This window comes from Miniopterus schreibersii, assembly GCF_964146895.1.
Source record: "Miniopterus schreibersii genome assembly, chromosome: 10".
Lineage (NCBI taxonomy): Eukaryota > Metazoa > Chordata > Mammalia > Chiroptera > Miniopteridae > Miniopterus > Miniopterus schreibersii.
In genome coordinates, this window is record NC_138110.1 from 71,271,859 (window position 1) to 71,291,295 (window position 19,437).

Below are 19,437 nucleotides of genomic sequence, written 5' to 3' on the forward strand. Positions count from 1 at the left end.
ATATCTCAGTAGAGATGTGACTTGGTTTGTGACTGAAGTTGAGGCACTGTACAGGGTTATAGATGCTGGTAGACTGAGAGAGTGGCTGGGTGGGAGGATGCAGAATCGCTCTTCAGATTATGTCTGTTTTTTCAGTGAGAAAAACCCTTACCAAAGTAATCAGCTTGAGAAGAAACAATATATGGAACAGTAGCATTGGAGATAAAAAATCATAAGTTTGACTAGGGAAATGTCCAGGTTTGCCAGGTCACATTGAAGGCCTACTTGAGGCTTGTGGTCATAAAACTGAAATGAGACTGGTTGCCTGATGGTGCTTATTTCCAGCCACATTCAGCTACTCAGGTGTAGGAATAGATATGTGGAGAACTGCACTCAATCAGGGTTGATGTTTTACCAATAAAACAGATGGAGCGCAGAGGAGTAACTAAATGGAAGTTCTGTAACAAGGGAGAGATTTCACAGGACCACCAAACCCTTATCTGCAATTCCAAAATCCAAAAATATCTGAAAACCGAAAGCTTTTCAATAGTTTGCTGTTCATATTCAGTTGGTGGAAAATGATGCTTGCACCTGATGTGAAGTTATGTTATTTATCTGACTTAATGTGAATATTTATGTGTTTTACTACATAACAAATGTTAATAAACATCCTATTTTTCCAGTCTCTGCTGGAGGTATTCTATAAATATAATGTATAATGTCTCTCTCTGTGGGTATAGTATTACATTTCTACCTCTAAAAGAACCTGAATTCTGTCTCATACTCTCCCAAAAAATTAAATTGGATAGAACACTTCCACACTCATTCTATGAGGCCAGCATTACGCTGATACCAAAGCCAGTCAAGGACACTATAAGAAAACTATGGACCAATAATCCTGATGAATATTGATGCAAAAATTTTCAACAAAATACTAGCAAATAGAATTCAACAGTACATTAAAAGGATTATACACCATGACCAAGTGGAATTTATTTCTGGAATGCAAAGATGTTTAAAACTACAAAATCAATAAATGTAATATACCACACTAACAGAAGGGTGAAAAACACATAATCATTTCAACTGATGCAGAAAGAGCATTTGACAAAATTCAACAACTTTTTATAATCAAAACACTCAACATTCTAGGAATAGAACGAAACAACCTCAATATAATAAAAGCCATGTATGAAAAATCCACACCTAACATCATACTCAACCTTTCACTTTTGTGAAAGGCTGAAAGTCTTTCCTTTAAGATTAGGAGCAAGGCAAGGGCGCTGACTCTCACACCTTCTATTTCAACACAGCTGAAAAAAGAAGAGTCCAGGGGATGGAGAGTCTACCCATTTTATAAGCACAGCTTGGATAAATGATAGGAGCATATTTAATTAAATCTGTAAACTTACTATATTTTTCAGATGTTATTGGGCAGGCAATGCATATGACAAGATATCAAAAGCCCATAAGGGAAAGCAACACGACCTGATAAAGCTGATGTTCTTTCAATCTCCACCTGCCCAAGGACAAACTATGAGCTTTATGCCAAGGTCACTTGTATTTCTGTAGGTAATAATCCCATTGTTAATTATGGGATGTGATGGTTATGGTAATGAAGACAAGCTAAATTTGGAGTGATTTAGAAAATGTTGCAATGTGGAAAGGAGTTTTTGATTTATATAAACTTTTTTTCAAAGTTTAATCCTTTAATCTTGATTTAATATTTTTCATTAATTGAATAAACATTTGTTGACAGTCTACTATGTGCCAAGTACTGTTCTAGTTGCTAGGATAACTGCAGTGAACAACACAGACAAAAACCCCTGCTCTCATGAGTTTATACTCTAATGGAAGGAGAGTGACAACAAACATAACACAATATGGTATGTACATAGTGATAATTCTGAGAGAAAAAAATACAGCAGGGAAGAGAGATAAAAGGTGTCATAATAGGGTGTGCAATTTTAGAAGAGTGATTGTAAATTTGCAATGTGTGAAGGGACAGACCCTTCAAAAAGGTAACATTTGAGCAAAGACCTTAAATAGGTGAGGGAAGGGAGCCACATGGATATCGGGGTTGAAGGGCACTCCAAGCAGAAAGAACAGAATGGTGAGCACATGCCTAGAGTTTCTGAGGAACAGTGCAGAGCCAGCATGACTAGAATGGTATGAGTGAGGCAGATAGTAGTAAGAGGATGTCAGAGATAAACCTGGTGCAGACCACAGACACTGGTGAGCAAGACACTGGTTTTACTCTGAGTGAGATGGGAAGAGACTAAAGGGTTTCAAGTACAGGAGTGGTCTGAAATGACTGACATTTATAGAATTATGTGGGGTGCTGGGTTGAGAATACACTGAAAATGTTGAATCCTCTACTTCCAAAATGTCAGAAGACGTCATGAGGTTAATAAAGTTTAAAAAGCATTTGTGACTCTCTAAGCCAGACTGGCCTCCGTCCTGTTTGTTTTAAGGTTTAGGCCCTCAGACAAGTCATGGCTTACGAGAACGCTTGGGCTTAATACCAGTCTTATCTTTTCACAGTGGAATGAGTCAATATTTAATGAATGAACAAAAAGTACTGATTGAGAATGAAAAAAAAGGACAGAAACAACAATCAATAATTATTTGTATATGAATTCTGAGCCTGCTGAATTAATACTACTAATAGGGCTTATGGACTAAATTTTATATTGGAAAATATGATGATTTAGCAAAATATTTACCTTTGTGGTGACATTTCTTTGTTTTTGTTTTTTATTATGTCTTTCTGCTTCAATATCTACAATATAGAAAACATTTCTATAAAATTTGAAAACATTTTAAAAATATTTCACTAACTACAATTTCTTGTTCAAGGACTTTTTAGCTAATTTTTAGAACTCTAAGAATAATAATAGTTGAAAAAATTTACAATTTAAAGTTACTAATAATGTGTTACAAAATAATTCCTTCACTGATAATTTTTAAATGTTAATGACACCACAGATAATCTAAATACTTTAATCAAGCATTTTGAAATTGAGTTAACATGAAAGAGTGCTACAAATAATAGTGTTAATTATAATAGTGGAAAACTTTCTGAGCTAGAACTTAACTTAAATGTATCCATGTAAATAAATGCCATCTATTAATAGAAAATATTAAAACACAGAAGAAATGCAATTTTTTATATTTTTATAGACTCATATGTCAGATGCTAAAAATTAATATAATGATATAAATATCTGAGAAATGTAGACTAGAATAACTACATCAGGCTTCAAAATTTGAGAAAACAATTTTTACAAGCAATTTTAATGAATCTTTTTTATAAAGAATAGAATATATATACCATATAGAATACATGTGTGGTCATTGGTATATTTCATTTCTGCATAGTACTACTTAAAATTTCTTAACTTACATATTTAGAAAAATTAGTCTTTGAAAATCTGGTATAAGGGTGACACATCATAGCATGCCAACTTAATTACATTATTAAGATTGATAATTTTTAATTACTAAAAAATTATTTGATATACAATAAAAATGACCCTAAATATTTTCTGAAGTAAAACATGCATGAATATGATGTGTTCACATTTTACAGAATGAAGAATTTGACTCAAGACAAATACGGGGTAGTCAAAATTTTCTATTTCCAAAAATCATGAGTTTGTGCTTTAAGAGCAGGTTTTAAATTCTGAAATGTTACCTCTGCATGGAATTTATTAATTTGATATGTTTTATTCTCTCTCTCACTGGTGAACTTTAATCTGGGCCTCATAGTTCTGTCTGTTCCGTTTACTATGTAAGCCAGACCTTATAGAAACTGGCCCAGATTGTTTGATACTTAGTTCTTTGTCAAATTGGAGAAACAATTGGTGAATTCTAAATAAAAATTCAATAACTGCATGTTGACAAACACAGTAATATCAAGCATATGAAAAATTTAAAAAGATTATACATATTTCATACTATTTTGTACATTAGAATTACTCTTTAGGTTCAAGATGTAAAATAAATTATGCCAGAATAAGAATGTTCTTACAAATGAATCTCTGTCCCAAGTTTGTCCCAAGTGATCATTTTGGGGCCATGGATACTCATATCAGCGGCAATAGAGCATCATGGTTCACCATGTAGCCTATGAGTCAAATAGGCTCGTGTTCCTGTCCTGATTTTGTACCTCTTTCATTAGTTTATGATAATCAAATGAGATAATTCATGTAAAGTATTTTGTACAGAACTTAACACATAGTCAGTGTTTAATAAGTATTAGTTATGTATTACTATTATTATTATATGAGGCCTACTTTGTTAAAGAATTAAAAAAATATGTCTTTATTGATTTCAGAGAGAGGAAAGGAGATGGAGAGAGAGAGATAAAAACATCAGTGAAAGAGAGTCATTGATCAGCATGGCACGCCCCTTACTGGAGATCGAGATGTGCCCTGACCGGGAACTGAATCATGATCTCCTGGATCATAGGTCAATGCTCAACCTCTGAGCTACACTGGCCAGGCTGTTAAAGAGTTTAAAATGCCTTCAAGATAATAATTTATTTAAATTAGTATTTTAAAAGGACTATGGTAAATAAAGCATTATTAGAGACTTAATATGTTAGAAGTTATTAATGTTTTGCCTATAATAAGACTTCATTCTCAATTAAAGTATTTCCTTCAAAACAAATTACTTAGCTTAATTATATGTGTATTAGAAATCAGACAGTGGGACTGATATTATAGTTATAGTAAATGTTTAGTAATTTTAAACTCCATTATCACAATTATAAAAAGTAAACTGGAAAAAGCAATGTGACGTGATATATCACCATTATTATATTCTCTAATATACACACAATAAAATTAGAGTTAGTATGCATAGAATGTATAGACATAGAAAAGGAAGTATAAAGTATTATTTGTATTATAGCAAGAGGAGAAAATTATGGATATCAAATGGAATAAAGTTTGTATTATACACTGGACCAGAAAATCAAATAGTCAGTGGTTAAATATTAACATGAAAATTATAAGGCTAAAATCAGTTATCAAAGGTGGGGTAAGTTTAGATAATTAGTAAAATGGGAGGAGGTATAAGAATCTAACTGAAGGAACAAACTATTTAATAGCTTAAAACATAAAAAGAAGATTAAGATAGTTGGTCATCACTTCCAGCAGAAGATCTACAATTACAAAACAACCCTACTATTTTAAAACATTTAAAAAGTGTTTCTTTTCTAAATTTCAGGCTTTTGGATTTTCATCTCATAAAAACAAAGTTTCAGTTGGCTACTGGAAAAAAAATCTGCTATAAATAGTATCATACACAATACTTTCTATATCAGTTGAGAAACACACTGGTGACTGCTGGAAACCTGTCCCACTGTTTCATTACTTCCCTCTATATGAATACTGACACTTCCATAAATTCCATCACTCCCTGTGAAAAACATAAGCCACTGGGTACAGGAAGAAAATATTGATCTACTAATGTGAAGTTAAAAATCTCCTTTTTAATTTCTACTTTTGGGGTGTGTTTTATAAGATCAGTAATACATCATCATAATGAATAAATAAATGTATTAGAGTACATAATCAGGAAGGACTGATATGGAGTTAGCCTTGGATGAGTTTCATTCAGCTCTAGAACTGCAGCTCTAGCTATACATTTTTATGTCAGTTGCTTTACGTATTTTATATCCAGTCTCCATAACAACCACCAAGACATCAAGCACAGAATACTTGTACTCCTATTTTACTGATGAGGAAACTGACAACAAATGAGAATAAACAACTTTTTCAAGGTCATATGGCAGAGTGAGATTCAAATGCAGATCTCACTGTAGAGCTGTCTCTCTTTCTACCTCTCTCTCTCCATGCTGGGAATAACTCTCCCCAATCCCAGCACTGTACCCTTGGCTCCAAGTTTGTGGGGCAGACTTAAAAAGAAGTCTTAAGAAACAAGTTTTTCTTGCCTACCACATCTCATTGACTGATAAACTATATAAATTAAATTATAGATACAGTAAATAAATTGCAGATGCCAGTAAAATTACAAAATCAATGAAAAACTAATAAAATGCCACTGTTGGAGTTTATATAATCATCATACTGCCAAAACAACTGGTTAAAGAGTAAATAACTTAATCAATTACCTAGCTGTTTGTTCTATATGAAAGCAAACATGAATACTACATTTAAGAATATTTAAATGATTGGTTAAATATTTTATTTTACATCTGGCTGTTCGATAGCATGAAGAAACAGCCTGAGGCAGGTAAATATGGTTATGAAGTTCACTTTGGAGAATACAGACTTAGAATAACAAACATGTGATATGGAGTAAAAAATAAAAAAGAACAAAACAAAACTTGTTTTCCATTAGTGTATTCAGGTCTTACTAAACTCTATACTTCAGGGTTTTGAAAATCTTTACATTTAGAATAATAAAAGTGTCTGCACGACCTACTCCATAGGTTTGTGGAATGTATTTAAAAATCTGTAAAGCATTACACAGATTTTAGTTATTACTCTCTTTTATAAGTGCTAATTGAGTATCTATTATGTGCTAAGTTCTGCAATAAGCTATAGGAAATAGAAAAGGTAAGTAAAACACAGTCTCTGCATTCAGGTAGTTGACAATCTAGTAAGGGAATTAAAACTAACTCAATTATGAGACTATGGTGCATAAGAAAATAAAGGCACAATTGGCTATGAGAAAGTCTTTGGAAAGTTTTGGAGTAGAATTTATAGGAGTAATTATATGTCAAAAAAAAAAAAAAAGACGTCAGAAGAGGGCTGTTCCTTGAAGCAGTTTAAGTAATCTGAAATGAAGTTAATGCATAGGCATTAATGGATTCAGCAAGGGGTCTGTTTCCCAAGCTCTTCCCAGGTTGAGGGCTGCTCTTTCCCCACTGAGCACTGTCCTACTGTCCAAAGTATAGTAGTAATTGGTTAATATAGTAACTTTTCAGATGAATCTAGGATATGAACACAAGAAAAAGCCTTATATCTTCAGGACAAGTCACAATAAAGAAATGAGCTTCCTTAATAATCCCTAATGCAACACAGCAATCAAACTTTTCTCTAGCAGTCAACAATCCCACCATAACACACCTGCTCTCTGCTGCTTCTCTCTTCTCCAGACACTTGTAATTTATTCTTTCCCTGTTTGGAGGTATAATGTTAAAAAAAGAACTAAAAAAAGCAAAGGTAACTCAGAACTCCTTGATTTCACAAGTCATTCAAAACAGCACTGGTAATAGCAAGAACATTGCTGAAGTAGGATATTATCTGCCTGTATTGCTTAGGCTCAACATCCTCTGAAACATGTTCAGGACATGGCCTTTGTGTGGCCCCTCTCTAAACATGACAGGGACCTAAACATGATTGCTAGGAAACTGCTTCCTGTCCTACTGGTGAGCTACTTGCTTTTTTCTGCCAAGACAGAGTTGCTGGAAAGAAAAAAGCAAAACTATCTCTATTCACTAATGATATGATCTTATACAAACAAACCCCCTAAGGAATCCACTAGAAAACTATAGGAACTAATAAATGAGTTCAGCAAGGTTACAGGATAAAGGATCAATATACAAAAATAAATTCATTTCTACACAGTCTTAATGAACAAACCAAACCGTTCCATGTACAACAACATCAAAAGGAATAACACACTTAGGAATAAATCTGACAAAAGAAGTGCAAAGTCCATATGCTGATTACTGCAAAATTGTTTAAAGAAGTTAAAGAAAACCTCAATAAATGAAAATACTTCCCATGTTTATGGATTATTAAACAACTTAATATTATTAAGATGGTAATAATCTCCAAATTGACCTACAGATTTAATACAATCCCTATCAAAATCCCAGCTGAATTCTTTGCAGAAATTAACAAAATGATGGGAAAATTAATATGAAAATGAATGTTTCCCAATATCAAAATTTACTATCCAGACAATACAGTACTTGCATGAGGACAGATATGTAGATCAGTGGAATATCGAGAGTTCAGAAATAAACCCTCACATTTTTGATCAGCTGATTTTTTTAGCAAGGATGCCAAGACAACTCAGTAGATTCCTTAGGATATTTTTTGTGTAAGCTCATATCATTAATGAATAGAGATAGTTTTACTTCTTTCTTTCCAATATTGATTTTTTAGATTTCTTTTTCTTATCTAATTGCCTTGTTTTGTTCCTGATCTTAGGGGGAAAATATTCCTCTCTCACCATTAAATATCTTAGGTGTGGTTTCTTGAGGATGCCTTTTATAAGGCTGAGGAAGTTTCTATTCCTAATCTGTTGAGTGTTTTTTAACAATAAAGGGGTATTGAATTTTGTCTAAAGCTTTCTCTGCATCAATTGAGATGATCATGTTGTCTTTGTCTTTTATTCTACTGATGTGGTGCGTTACGTTAATTAAGTTTTGTATGTTATATCAACCTTCATTTCCTGGGTTAAATGCAAATAAATATTTCTTAAATTGAATTCATGACAATTAAGTTATCTGAGTATTAGGTGAAAGTTAACAGAATAAATGGCCACAGAAACAATACTGAAAAATAATTTCCATTTCAAGACAATAACTAGTTAGGAAACATGGAGACTTTAGAAGTAGAATTATTAATGTAAAAAGATTCAAAAAGATTATAAAAATATAAATTTATTACACTCTTTTATTTTACCACTCTTTGAGTCCTATACTTTTCCTTTACAGTCCCGGAACTAGATCTTCATGGTATTTTAGATTTAATAAAACTTAACCGTTTCAAATATCCCTACACTATAAAAAATATTTTAATGCTTTCCTCATAGACTTGCTCAATCTGTTTTCCCAATTTCTCTCTCTTACCTCTCTCTCTCACACACACACATGTCCTACCCAAGTATTATCTTAAATGAGAGTATAATTACTATCTACCCTTAATGAATATCCAAAAATGGTGTTAATTGGGCATATAGTGAGGTTACTTCTGATTTAAATAACCTTAGTGCTGTTATAGAGAAAAGAGCCTCATATAGAACAATAAAGACAGAAAAACTTACTTTTAATTGTAATCCCAAGAATTATCAATATCTCTATTAACAGGGAAAAAAGCTTCATGTTTTAAGCAGCTCCTCCTCACTGTAACACAGGCAGAACTATGTGGCCGGTCGACAAGCTTCTGTTTAGGTTTAGCGTGGGGTGGGGGTGGGGAGGGTGTCAGGACTCGGTTGCTAAGCAACCATTTCCTTACTCTGGCCAATGAGCTGCCAGGAAGTTTCTGTCAACCAGGAATGAAGGCAGTTGCTGGAAGAGCAGGCTGTGGGAAAGAACCATATCTAGTTTGCTACTCCTTTGGCAGGAGATAAGGGGTAGGCTTGGAATAGACAGGAGTTGCTCTTTGAAACTGAAGGCACATAAATCCAATTTGTACATCCACACTAATGTTTAAATAATGCTCAGAGTTGCTGAAAGTTCTTTTTATGTTACCTCTAGAGGTGCAAGCTGTACTTAAGTGAAAGCACAGTTAAGTAGTGAGCTGACCTGACCTCCTTTAACATCTCAAGGCTACGGTGGACAAGAACCATATGGACCGAGGCTCTGATCTCCGTCTGGGTGAAAACGTTTATCCTCTATTCAAGTAAGGAACCACTGAGCTTTCACTGGGATAAAGACAAACACGTATATCCATGTCATCTATGACTTTTAAAGACGGTCTTTCATTAAACTTTCATTGAAAGTAATTTTAAAATGCCTTCTTTACTATATTAAAAAAATATGGGCATTTCACGAGTGAGAGCTCTCAAGGCAGGACCAGAAAATAAAATGAATATTTAGGTAATAGCACAGTAATATTAAGTATAAACCAAGAAGTGAAGGTAGTTGAGAAATTATGTCTAAAATATTTTCAACTTTTACAGTGTGTCCAGGTAATTACTTCAGAAACAGACATACTTATTGTCTTGAACTTACAGGTTTACTCCCTTTATTAGTTTCCCATTGCTACCGTGACAAATTACCACCAACATAGTGGGTTCAAATAACACATATGTATTCTCTCATAGTTTTGGAGGTCAGAAGTCCAAAAGGATTCTTACAGGACTAAAATCAAGGGCAGGTCTAGTTCCTTCTGGGGGCTCCAGAGGAGAATCCATTCCTTGCCTGGTAGCTCCCAGCATTAGTGGCTGCCCATATTCCTCAACTTGTGGCCATTTCATTTTAATCTCTGCTCAGTCATCACTCTGCTTTCTCCTCTTCTGTAGTCTAACCTCCCTCTGTCTCCCTCTTAAAAGGACACTTATGATTATGTTCAGGGCCCACTAAGATAACACAGTATAATCTTCCCACCTTAAGATCCTCAATCACATCTGCAAAATGAGATGTGATTTTTGCCCAATGAAGTAATATTCATAGGTCCCAGAGATTAGGTTCTGGAAATCTTTGGGATCAATGTTCAATCTACCAAAGTACCTGATGTCCTTTCCTTTCAACAAGGGACTTCAAAATGGAACTTTCCTAATTTCTGTACTTTAAAAAGTTGTCTAAATAATAATTTATTTAAACTTTTAAATATCATCCATTATACATCTCCAACTAATGTTTTTTTCAGTTCCCATTTGGATCCATAAGTTTCAGCATCTTTCAACAGATGATTTGCCTCCTACTTTTACTGAACTTAAGGTCATTTGACCTATCTTCCCTTTACTTACTTACTATTTGAAAATTTTTATTCATGAGTTTTTTCTTTTTTTCTCTTTTTGGCTTAATCCTTCCATACCTCCTTCCAGCCCCCAACCCTCCCAACAGTCTGTTTCTATTTTGCTTGTCAATTCATTGTGTTCATTAGATTCCACATGAGTGAAATCATATGGTAGTCTTTCCCTGACTAGCTTATTTCACTTAGCATAATGCTCTCCAGGTCCATCCAAGCTGTGACAAAGGGTAAGATTTCTTTATTTTTTACCACTGAGTAGTGTTCCACGGTGCAAAGGTCCCACAGCTCTTTTATCCACTCATCTACTGATGGATACTTGGAACTGCTTCCAAATCTTGGCTATTGTAAATGAGGCCGCAATGAACATAGGGGTGCATATATTCTTTTGAGTCAGTGTTTCGGGTTTCTTTGGATATATTCCCAAATGTGGAATTGCTGGGAATCTCCCTCTATTCATTCCTTTTGTTATTCATCCCAAAACATGAAATGCCCTTCCTATATTCTAAGTCCAAACTTCCTTCTCTCGCTTTATCTTCTATCCATATCTACTTTCTCTGGTATTTCAGTTTATCGACCATTTGTTGTCTGTTTCAATCTTTTTGTCACCGACCTTCTTCTTCTTCTTTTAATCTCATCCATTTTTATTATATCCTTGTGTAATTTCTTTGATCTAGGTGGAGCTAGGTCAACTGGATGAAAACCAAACAGAAGTGGTGAGAGAATTTGCCCTGGCAGGTTTCTTGCAGACAACACCTACTGAGGCAGGGCTATTTGTACAATTTCTTTTCTTCTATGTATCCATGGGGATAGGCAATGTCCTCATTTTTGTCACCCATGTATTTTCTTCTTGGAAACCTCTCTTTCCTGGACCATTGTTATTCAATAGTAACTACCCCTAAGCTTCTTGACCTCCTTCTTAATTTAAAAATTCTTCATTCCACCTCTCCTAGAAAAAATTTTCTTTGACTCTGGTATTCTTTCAACTACTATCTCAACTTATCCTTTAGTTTCTAAACATCTCAAAAGGGTAGTTCATTATCACTGCTTCTGGCTTGTTGCTTCCTACTTTATTTTTAACTACTTACTTTTATTTTTGCTAATTTACATCTTTTTGACAATATATTACTGGTTTCTCTAAAACTGAATTGCAATTATTTTCTACACTCTTGAACATTTTCATTCATCTTCTATCACTCCTTCATCCTTCATTCATGTGCTGAATATGCTAAATATGAATGGTAATACTCTTTGAGGTGTTCATTAATTTTAATTCTTAGTTCCTCTTAGTCTTCACATTAAAAATAGGGCCTCCTCAAGGTAACCCTTTTGATTTCATGTGCTCTTCCTCAGTTTTCGCAACATCTCTTTATGGCTCCTTATTTAACTTTCATTCATTATCTTACTCATTCAATAACTATTTGAGAATACAGTGTGCGCCAGGCATTGTGCCATTCTCTATGGACGGTGAACAAGATATATTTTCTATCCTGAGAGAATTTATAAGTCCAGAGTGAAAGATAAATATTAACAAAATAATCATAAAAAGAAGTGTATAACTACAAGCCATAAACAGTACTTCATAGGAAAATAAATGAGCACTGAAGGCAGATGAGGGAATACTGTGGGTAGAAGTCAGGTGGAATCAGGGTCAGGATAGGCTCTGTCAGAAAGGGAAGTTTAAGTTGAACTGTTAAGTATGAGAATGGGTCAACTAAACAAATCATGTCCCAGGTATAGCAAAAAATATGTGAAAAGTCCATGTGGTAAGCATAAGGTGTGTTCAAGAAAATGAAAAGCTTTAAGGGTTGCTATGATTTGGACTAGAGATCAGGTAGTATCAGATAAAATAGAATTGGTAGGGACATTCACTTGATTCTTAATGGTTTAGTTTTTATAACTAAACTATATTAGTCAGCTCAGGTTGCCATAATGAAATGCCATAGACTAGGTGGCTTAAATAACAGAAATTAATTTTCTCACAGTTCTGCAGGCTGAAAGTCTAAGTCCAGGGTGCCAGCATGGTCTGGTTCTGGTAAAGGCTCTCTCCCTGGCTTGCAGATGACCATCTTCTCACTGTACCTTCACATTGACGGGGTCTGAGGAAGGAAGACAGAGAGAGATTTCCTTCTTCTTTTTTTTTTTTAATAAGGCCACAGTCCTACTGAATTAGGGTCCCATCTTTATGGCCTTATTTAACCTTAATTACCTCCTAAAGACCCTATCTCCTGATATAATCACATTGGGGAGTAGGGATCCAACATATAAATTTTGAGGGAACACAATTCAGTCCATAGCAAAGACCACCAGAAAGTCATTGATTTACAATAGTGAGATATGATCATATTTAACAAGATAGCTCTAGATGCAGGGTAGAAAATGGACAGAAGAGGGGCAAAGGTGAACATGGGATCCAGTTAAGAAGTATTTTGCAGTAGTTCAGTTAAATTCAGACTGAGCTTACTGAAGCGTTATTGGGAAGGTGATGTAAGAGTTATATAGGAGAAGAAATTGAGAAGGTATTGCAATTCATTTAAAATGATACTGAAGTTATAAAAGGAACTAAGGATGGTGCTTAGGTTTCTAGGTTGCTCAACTGAATGGGTGATGGAGCTATTCAATGAGATAGGGAACACTGGGAGATGTCTAATTGTGGGGAAAGTTCGTAAGTTCAGTGTGGTATGTGGTACATTTAAGGAACTTTGACACATTAAATATTATCTTGTCAGAATAATTAATACTAAATGCTGGAACAAATATCTTCTAAATATTAATGCCTTAACAAAATAAGAGTTTCTTATTTACATCATAGCCTGATGTGGTACACCTTAGATTTCTGAGATACTCCTCCAAGTAGTGACACAGAAGTCCAAGCTAGTCCTGGCCAGTGTTGCTCAGTGGTTACAGAGTTGTCCCAAGCACCAAAGGGTCACAGGTTCTATTCCCAGTCAGGGCATATACCCAGACTATGGGGTCAATCCCAGTTGGGGTGCCGACCCCAACTCTCTCTCTAAAATCAATAGAAACATATCCTCGGGTGGGAATTTTAAAAAGAAGAAATCCAAGCTAAATTCCTTCTTGAGATGATGCTTCTGAGATCACTGAGAAAAGGAAAGAGAAAATATGGATGGCCTAGCTGGCGTGGCTCAGCCATTGAGAACTGACCTATGATCTAGGAGATTGCAGTTTGATTCCCGGTCAGGGCACATGCCCAGGTTTTGGGCTTGATCCCCAGTAGGGAGCGTACAGGAGGTGGCCGATCAATGACTCTCATCATTGATGTTTCTATCTCTCTCTCTTCCTCTCCTTCCCTCTCTCTGAAATCAATAAAGACACATATTTAAAAAAGAAAATATGGATGAACACATAGGGGATGTGCTGTTCAGACCTGAAAGTGGCATGCGTAATTTTTATCCCATAACCCAGTCAGGATGCAGTCACATGTCCTGACTACTTTAAGGGAGACTGGGAAATATAGTTCCTATGAACCAAGAAAATGGAATTTGTATTAGCAAATCTCTGCCATATTTACCATGTGCTAGGTACTATTTTAAGTCCTTTATATGTTTTAACTCATTTATTCCTCACATCAATCTTATAAGCCACATACTATATTATCATCACCTCCATGTAACAGATTAAAAAAACAAAAACAAGGTACAAAGTCTGAAAAATTTGTCACATAGTCAATAAGGTAACCTAGGATTTAAATCCAGGTGATCAGGCTCCAGATGTCTTTTAATGAGTACATAATACCAACCTCTTCAAGTTGAGATTCAGTATATGGTAGTATATAAGTCTAAAGTTCAATAAGAAATATTTGCTGGAGATAATAAATTTGGGAGTTATTGGTGTAACTCAGGGTTTCCCAACCTCAGCAGTATTAATATTTTGGGCTAGATAATTTTTTGTTGTGGGGGGCTATCCTATGAAATGTAAGGTGCTTAGCAGCATCCTTGGCCTCTACCCAGTGAATGCCAGTAGCATTCTTCCCCCAGTTGTGACAACCAAGAATGTTTCCAGACATTGCCAATATCATATGGGGGCATAATTGCACCTGGTTGAGAATCACTGAAAGTCATGAGTATAAATGAAATTATTAAAAGAAAAAGTATAAACTGAAAAGAGACAAGAGGCTAGTACAGAGTCTTAACAAACTTCAAAATGTAATGGCCGAAAAGGAAGATGGGCTAGCTAAGGAGAGTAAGAAAGAATGGCCAGATAGAGGAAATTTAAAATAGTAAGAAAGTTACAGTAAAAGAATACTGCAAGGAGGAACAAGGGTTTAGCAGTGTTAGATGCTACTGAGAGATCTCGTAAAAGAAAGATTGACAAATGTCAATTAAATAGCACAAGAAGGTCATTGGTCACCTTAGCAAGAGCTATTATAGTTAGTTGATGATAGGATAGAAGCCAGATTAGAGTGGAGTGAGAGCAAAAAGTAAGGTATTGCCAACCTTTGGGAAAGGAAGGAGCAGTAGCTGAAGGGGGTTGAGGGTATCAGAGGATTTTTTTTCAAACCTGACAGAGACTTGAGAAAGTTTAAAAGTTGATGGATGATTCTAGTTCTTTGAATTAACTTGTGACAAAGGATAAACAATAGTGTAATGTTCCTAAGAAAGCACAGGTACAAGGATTGGACTTATGTTTGGGTGGGAACAGTGTCCCTGTGGTAACTGAAGGGTAAGTGCCCAGTATGATGCACTTTCCTGCAGACACCTTACATTTAGCATTTCTAAGTTAAGAAAATATCTTTCCCATAAAATCTGTAATTGCTCCTGTATTGTCTAATATTAATATTGCTGTTCTCTGCTTTAACTAGCCCATCAACCGTTATCTTCTTTCTCACCATCTTCTTCCCCAAATCTATTCCATTACCAATTCTTATTGATTCTACCTTGTTAATGCAACTTGAACCAGAGCCCTCTTTTTATTTCCATTGCCAAGAAATGAGTGCATATTTTTATTACTAGCTCAAATGTCACTTCTTTCCCTATTTCTCTCAGCCAAATAAATTTCTATGTATTTAGCACTAAAAGGAAAACAGAAGGAGGGACAATGTCAAAATCAAAATTATTACCTTACTATGTTATGGATTATTTTCACGAGAGTGTCCTGTTACTCAAAACATTTCATTCTTTACCATTTTTAATGGGGCTTGTCCCTCTCTTCTTTTTTTCTTCTATTATTAAAAAAAAGTGTTAAAAGTAATTATTTGGTCTTACACACCTTGCTTAAGCAGAACTCATAAAACACCGCACACACAAGTGTCGAATAAATGCGGATTCAATGCATCCACCAAATCAGCCCTGTGGATTGATATTTAGAAGCACAATAAATTTGGAGAGGGGGTTACCAAACTTGCTCTAAATTCTACATCAATCTGCTGGAACCGGATTTTAGTCTTACCCTGAATCAGGCTGGTCCTTTGACCCGAAGCAACTGGTGGAGAAATAAAATGATAAAATGGCCTGGCTCTGGTTAACACCTATTCGAACCTGCCTTCATGTAAGGCTTCTGCTTCCAATACATTTTGGTCGAACACTATTGACCGGTTCTTAAAACACCTGTGCAGTCCAATCGACCTTTGTTCTTTCCAAACTTCACCGAACTCCAGGGAAACCTGTAATTTTTACTACAGGGTCGAGGGGCCCATTGTACACGATCTGGAACCACTGCCCAACCCTTTCATTTCTTTCCGTTATACAGTATTTGCCCACGAGGAAAAAAGCTTCAGGTTCTCCGGTGAACCCCGTGCAGACGCGCCAGCTGGAGTGAGCACGGACCCTACGTGTTCACTCACAGCTCCCGCTTCCACATCCAGCAGTCCCGGAGGGGGGTCCCGGCTCGCCCCTGTCACCTGAAGCACCTGGCGTGGAGGCCACGCCCTCCGCCTTGCGCCTCCAAGCCTGGGGTAGGTGTCCGCCGCCTCCCACTGCGCCCCGGCGTTCGCTCCTCGTCCGGCTCCCGTCACGAGGCCGCGTCCAGCACCTTCACGCCCTGGCCCCGCCCCCTCCGGCTCCCTAACGTCCTCGGCGTCGGGCTCGAGCCTGCGCCTGCGCGTGCGCCCTGAGGCCGAAGTCGGGCGCGCGGTGGCTGGGGCGCGGAGAGCGGCGGGCGGTGCAGCCAATGGGAGGTGGCGGTGGCTAGCGGCCGGGAGGCGGGGCCTGCGCGGGTGTTAGGTTAGCGCGAGGCGTGACCTAGTTGACAGGCTCTGAGGTGCTGCTGTGGCGGCGTCCGCGGGGCTGAGGCGGGTGGGAGCCGAAGCCGAGCGCGGGCTGAGGGACGAGGGCGGCGACTGGAGCGCAGCGAGCGGTGCGGGACGCGGAGCCTTTTTCACTTTTTCCCTCCCGGGTGCCCCCTCTCTACCCTCCCACTCCACACCACCCCGTTTGCCCGTGAGCCTGGGGAACTTGCAGCTTAAAGCCAGCCACCCCCACGGCAACATGTACCCCAGCAACAAGAAGAAAAAGGTGTGGAGAGAGGAGAAAGGTAACTGGCCCGGCGAGTCCTGGGGGTGCGGGTGCGGGTGGGGGTGGATGTGGGGTGGGGGCGGGGGTCAGGGCTGCGTGTGCCGCGGCGGCCCCCGCCCGAGCTCCCGCCTCGCGCCCGCCCGACCGGTGCCGCCTCCCTCGCGTGTCCGTGTGTACACACACGCACACGCGCGCTCACACCGGCGTGCACGCGCCGCCCCCGGGCACCTGCGGCTCGCGCGCGGGTGGGCGCACGCCCCTCGCTGCCGCCGGCCGCGCCCGGTCGGTCGCCTGGCGGGACGGGGCTGCCTGCGCCTCCCTGGCGGCGTGGACGCCCGCGCGGCCGTCCCGGGGCCGGCGCAACTTCCCCCGGCCGCCCAGCCGGTCTCCACGCTCCTGCCGGGACTTTCGCACGCCTGGCCGGCGTGTCCCGCGGACACGTGCCCGCGGGCGGACACACCCGCTGCAGCGGCTGCTGCGCCTCCGCGCCCCTCACTCACTCTCGGACTCTGTCCCTGTCCCCCTCCCTCGGCATGCACCGTGTCCCCACCTTCGGGCGTGTACCCCTTCTCTCGGTCCCCCACCTTGCGCCGCCGTGTGACCTGAAACCGGGAACTCGAGGGGAACCCTGCGACCGACGTCTTGTCCGCGAGGATAAGTGCCGCGGAGAAACCTCAGTGGGCTTTTCTCTCGGCGGTGTGCTTCTCAACAGCCATAGTCTGAAGTTGCTCAGAGTAAGGCTGTGAGACTGGTGCCACTTTCTGTGAGTGAACCCGCCGACTTTGGTGCCTGTCAGGGCTTAGCCAAAGCGGTGGACGTGCAGTGATTTCTGTCGGGCGCAGAAGTGTGGAGCCCAACCCTCTCCTCCCCGCTCCCCTCCCCTCTTTATGTTCTGAGGTAAAACTTCATTCTCTGGAGTTTTTTCCTTCATGCTTTTCACTCCTTCTTATTCTTTAGCTTTTTTTTTTTTTTTTGCAGAAATGGAGGAAAAAGTACTTGCATTGCTATCTGCCAAAATAGACCAAACCTGTGTGTGGCTTGAGGCTGAGTGAGGGCGGAGCAAATCGCTCCTCAGTGTCCCGTCTTTACTGGAGGAGGATGGGTGTGGGGTTGTAGGCTGATGGCCTTGATAATAGCTCCCCCAAACCTGTAGATTTTTACTGCAAGTCCTGGCCTCTGTAAACACGTTGGCAAATAGTGGAAAAGAAATGAAGTGAACGTGGAGAAAGGGTCCTCTCTGTAGGGGCTACTTCAGCCAGTGTACAAAGAAAGGGATAAGAAGGGATTTTTTTTTTTTTTTTTAATTACTGGGGAGATTTAACATAACAACCGAAAGGCTGATTAAAATGGTTTTTAAAATATTGGAAGAGTAGGTTGTGTGTCATTTAATTATGTTTTAATGATTATGGTGATATATAAAACTAAAAATTCTGGTGTCAAAACAAATGCTGTTGAAAATAATAGCCTGATATGTAGAGTAGTGTGAAATAATTTTGTTCTGTTTTTGCAGTCGCAGTTACTTTCAACAAGGATTTACCTTGGTAGCATTGCAAAATCATTTATGCCCATTTTTACTGATGGTCTTGAAATGTTAGCTTTGTATTATTGATAATAATGAAGGCAAAATAATGAAAGACGTGGAGATTGATTTTAGTATATGAATCATTGATGGGATTGTAGTGATTACTTAAGAACTATTTTTCTCTGTTGTAAAAGATAATCTTCCTGGGTAACGATGTTATAATGCTTCCTTCATTTAACATCTACACAGCTGAACTGTGATAGCAGGCATTTCAGAATCGTCAATGTCTTAATTCTTCATTTCCTTCTAATAATAGGGGAAAATATAACCAGATTAATATTTTTCTAAATAAAGAAGCAAATGTACAATTAAGGAAGGCATTTAGCAAAATAAATTACTCTTGTCCAAAACTAACCTATTTTTTCCTGAAGTTTAATGTTAAAGGGAAAAGTTATTGAGACTTGAAGACTTTAATATATGTTTCTGTCTTATCAGGATGTCCAGTTTTGGAAGAGTTAATATTTTAAAAATACATATTATGCCATTAAGAAGGAGCTAAGGATTTTTAGTGCAGTAGTTAGTATTAAAGAAGCTGATGGAATTAATGACCTTTTTCCTTTTATTGCACTGGAGAGGATGGTGTTGTATTTTTGAAGCTGTTATTTAAATCTAAAGGCTTACCCATGTCATTGAAATGTCAAGGTATTGTATAAACATTTTAACTCGGCATACCATCCAGTAAGTAGGTCTGTCTACTTATATGCTTGGTTGACAAAGAAAG

General features: G+C 38.0%; 2 protein-coding genes across 2 annotated transcripts in view; one reads left to right on the plus strand and one right to left on the minus strand.

Moving 5' to 3' along the window:
* The window catches only part of SEL1L2 (SEL1L2 adaptor subunit of SYVN1 ubiquitin ligase), a 61,009-nt gene extending 51,902 nt beyond the window's left edge, over window positions 1-9,107 (minus strand). Inside the window, exons 1-2 of the mRNA XM_081149092.1 lie at window positions 9,013-9,107; window positions 2,706-2,761 (exon numbers count right to left, since the gene is read on the minus strand). Of these exons, the coding sequence (XP_081005218.1) occupies window positions 2,706-2,761; window positions 9,013-9,070 (114 nt within the window). The 5' untranslated portion in view covers window positions 9,071-9,107. The remainder of the gene's footprint in view (window positions 1-2,705; window positions 2,762-9,012) is intronic.
* Window positions 9,108-16,823: 7,716 nt separating this feature from the next.
* MACROD2 (mono-ADP ribosylhydrolase 2) overlaps window positions 16,824-19,437 on the plus strand; it is a 1,375,516-nt gene continuing 1,372,902 nt past the window's right edge. The window contains exon 1 of the mRNA XM_081149406.1: window positions 16,824-17,153. Within this exon, the coding sequence (XP_081005532.1) occupies window positions 17,108-17,153 (46 nt within the window). The 5' untranslated portion in view covers window positions 16,824-17,107. The remainder of the gene's footprint in view (window positions 17,154-19,437) is intronic.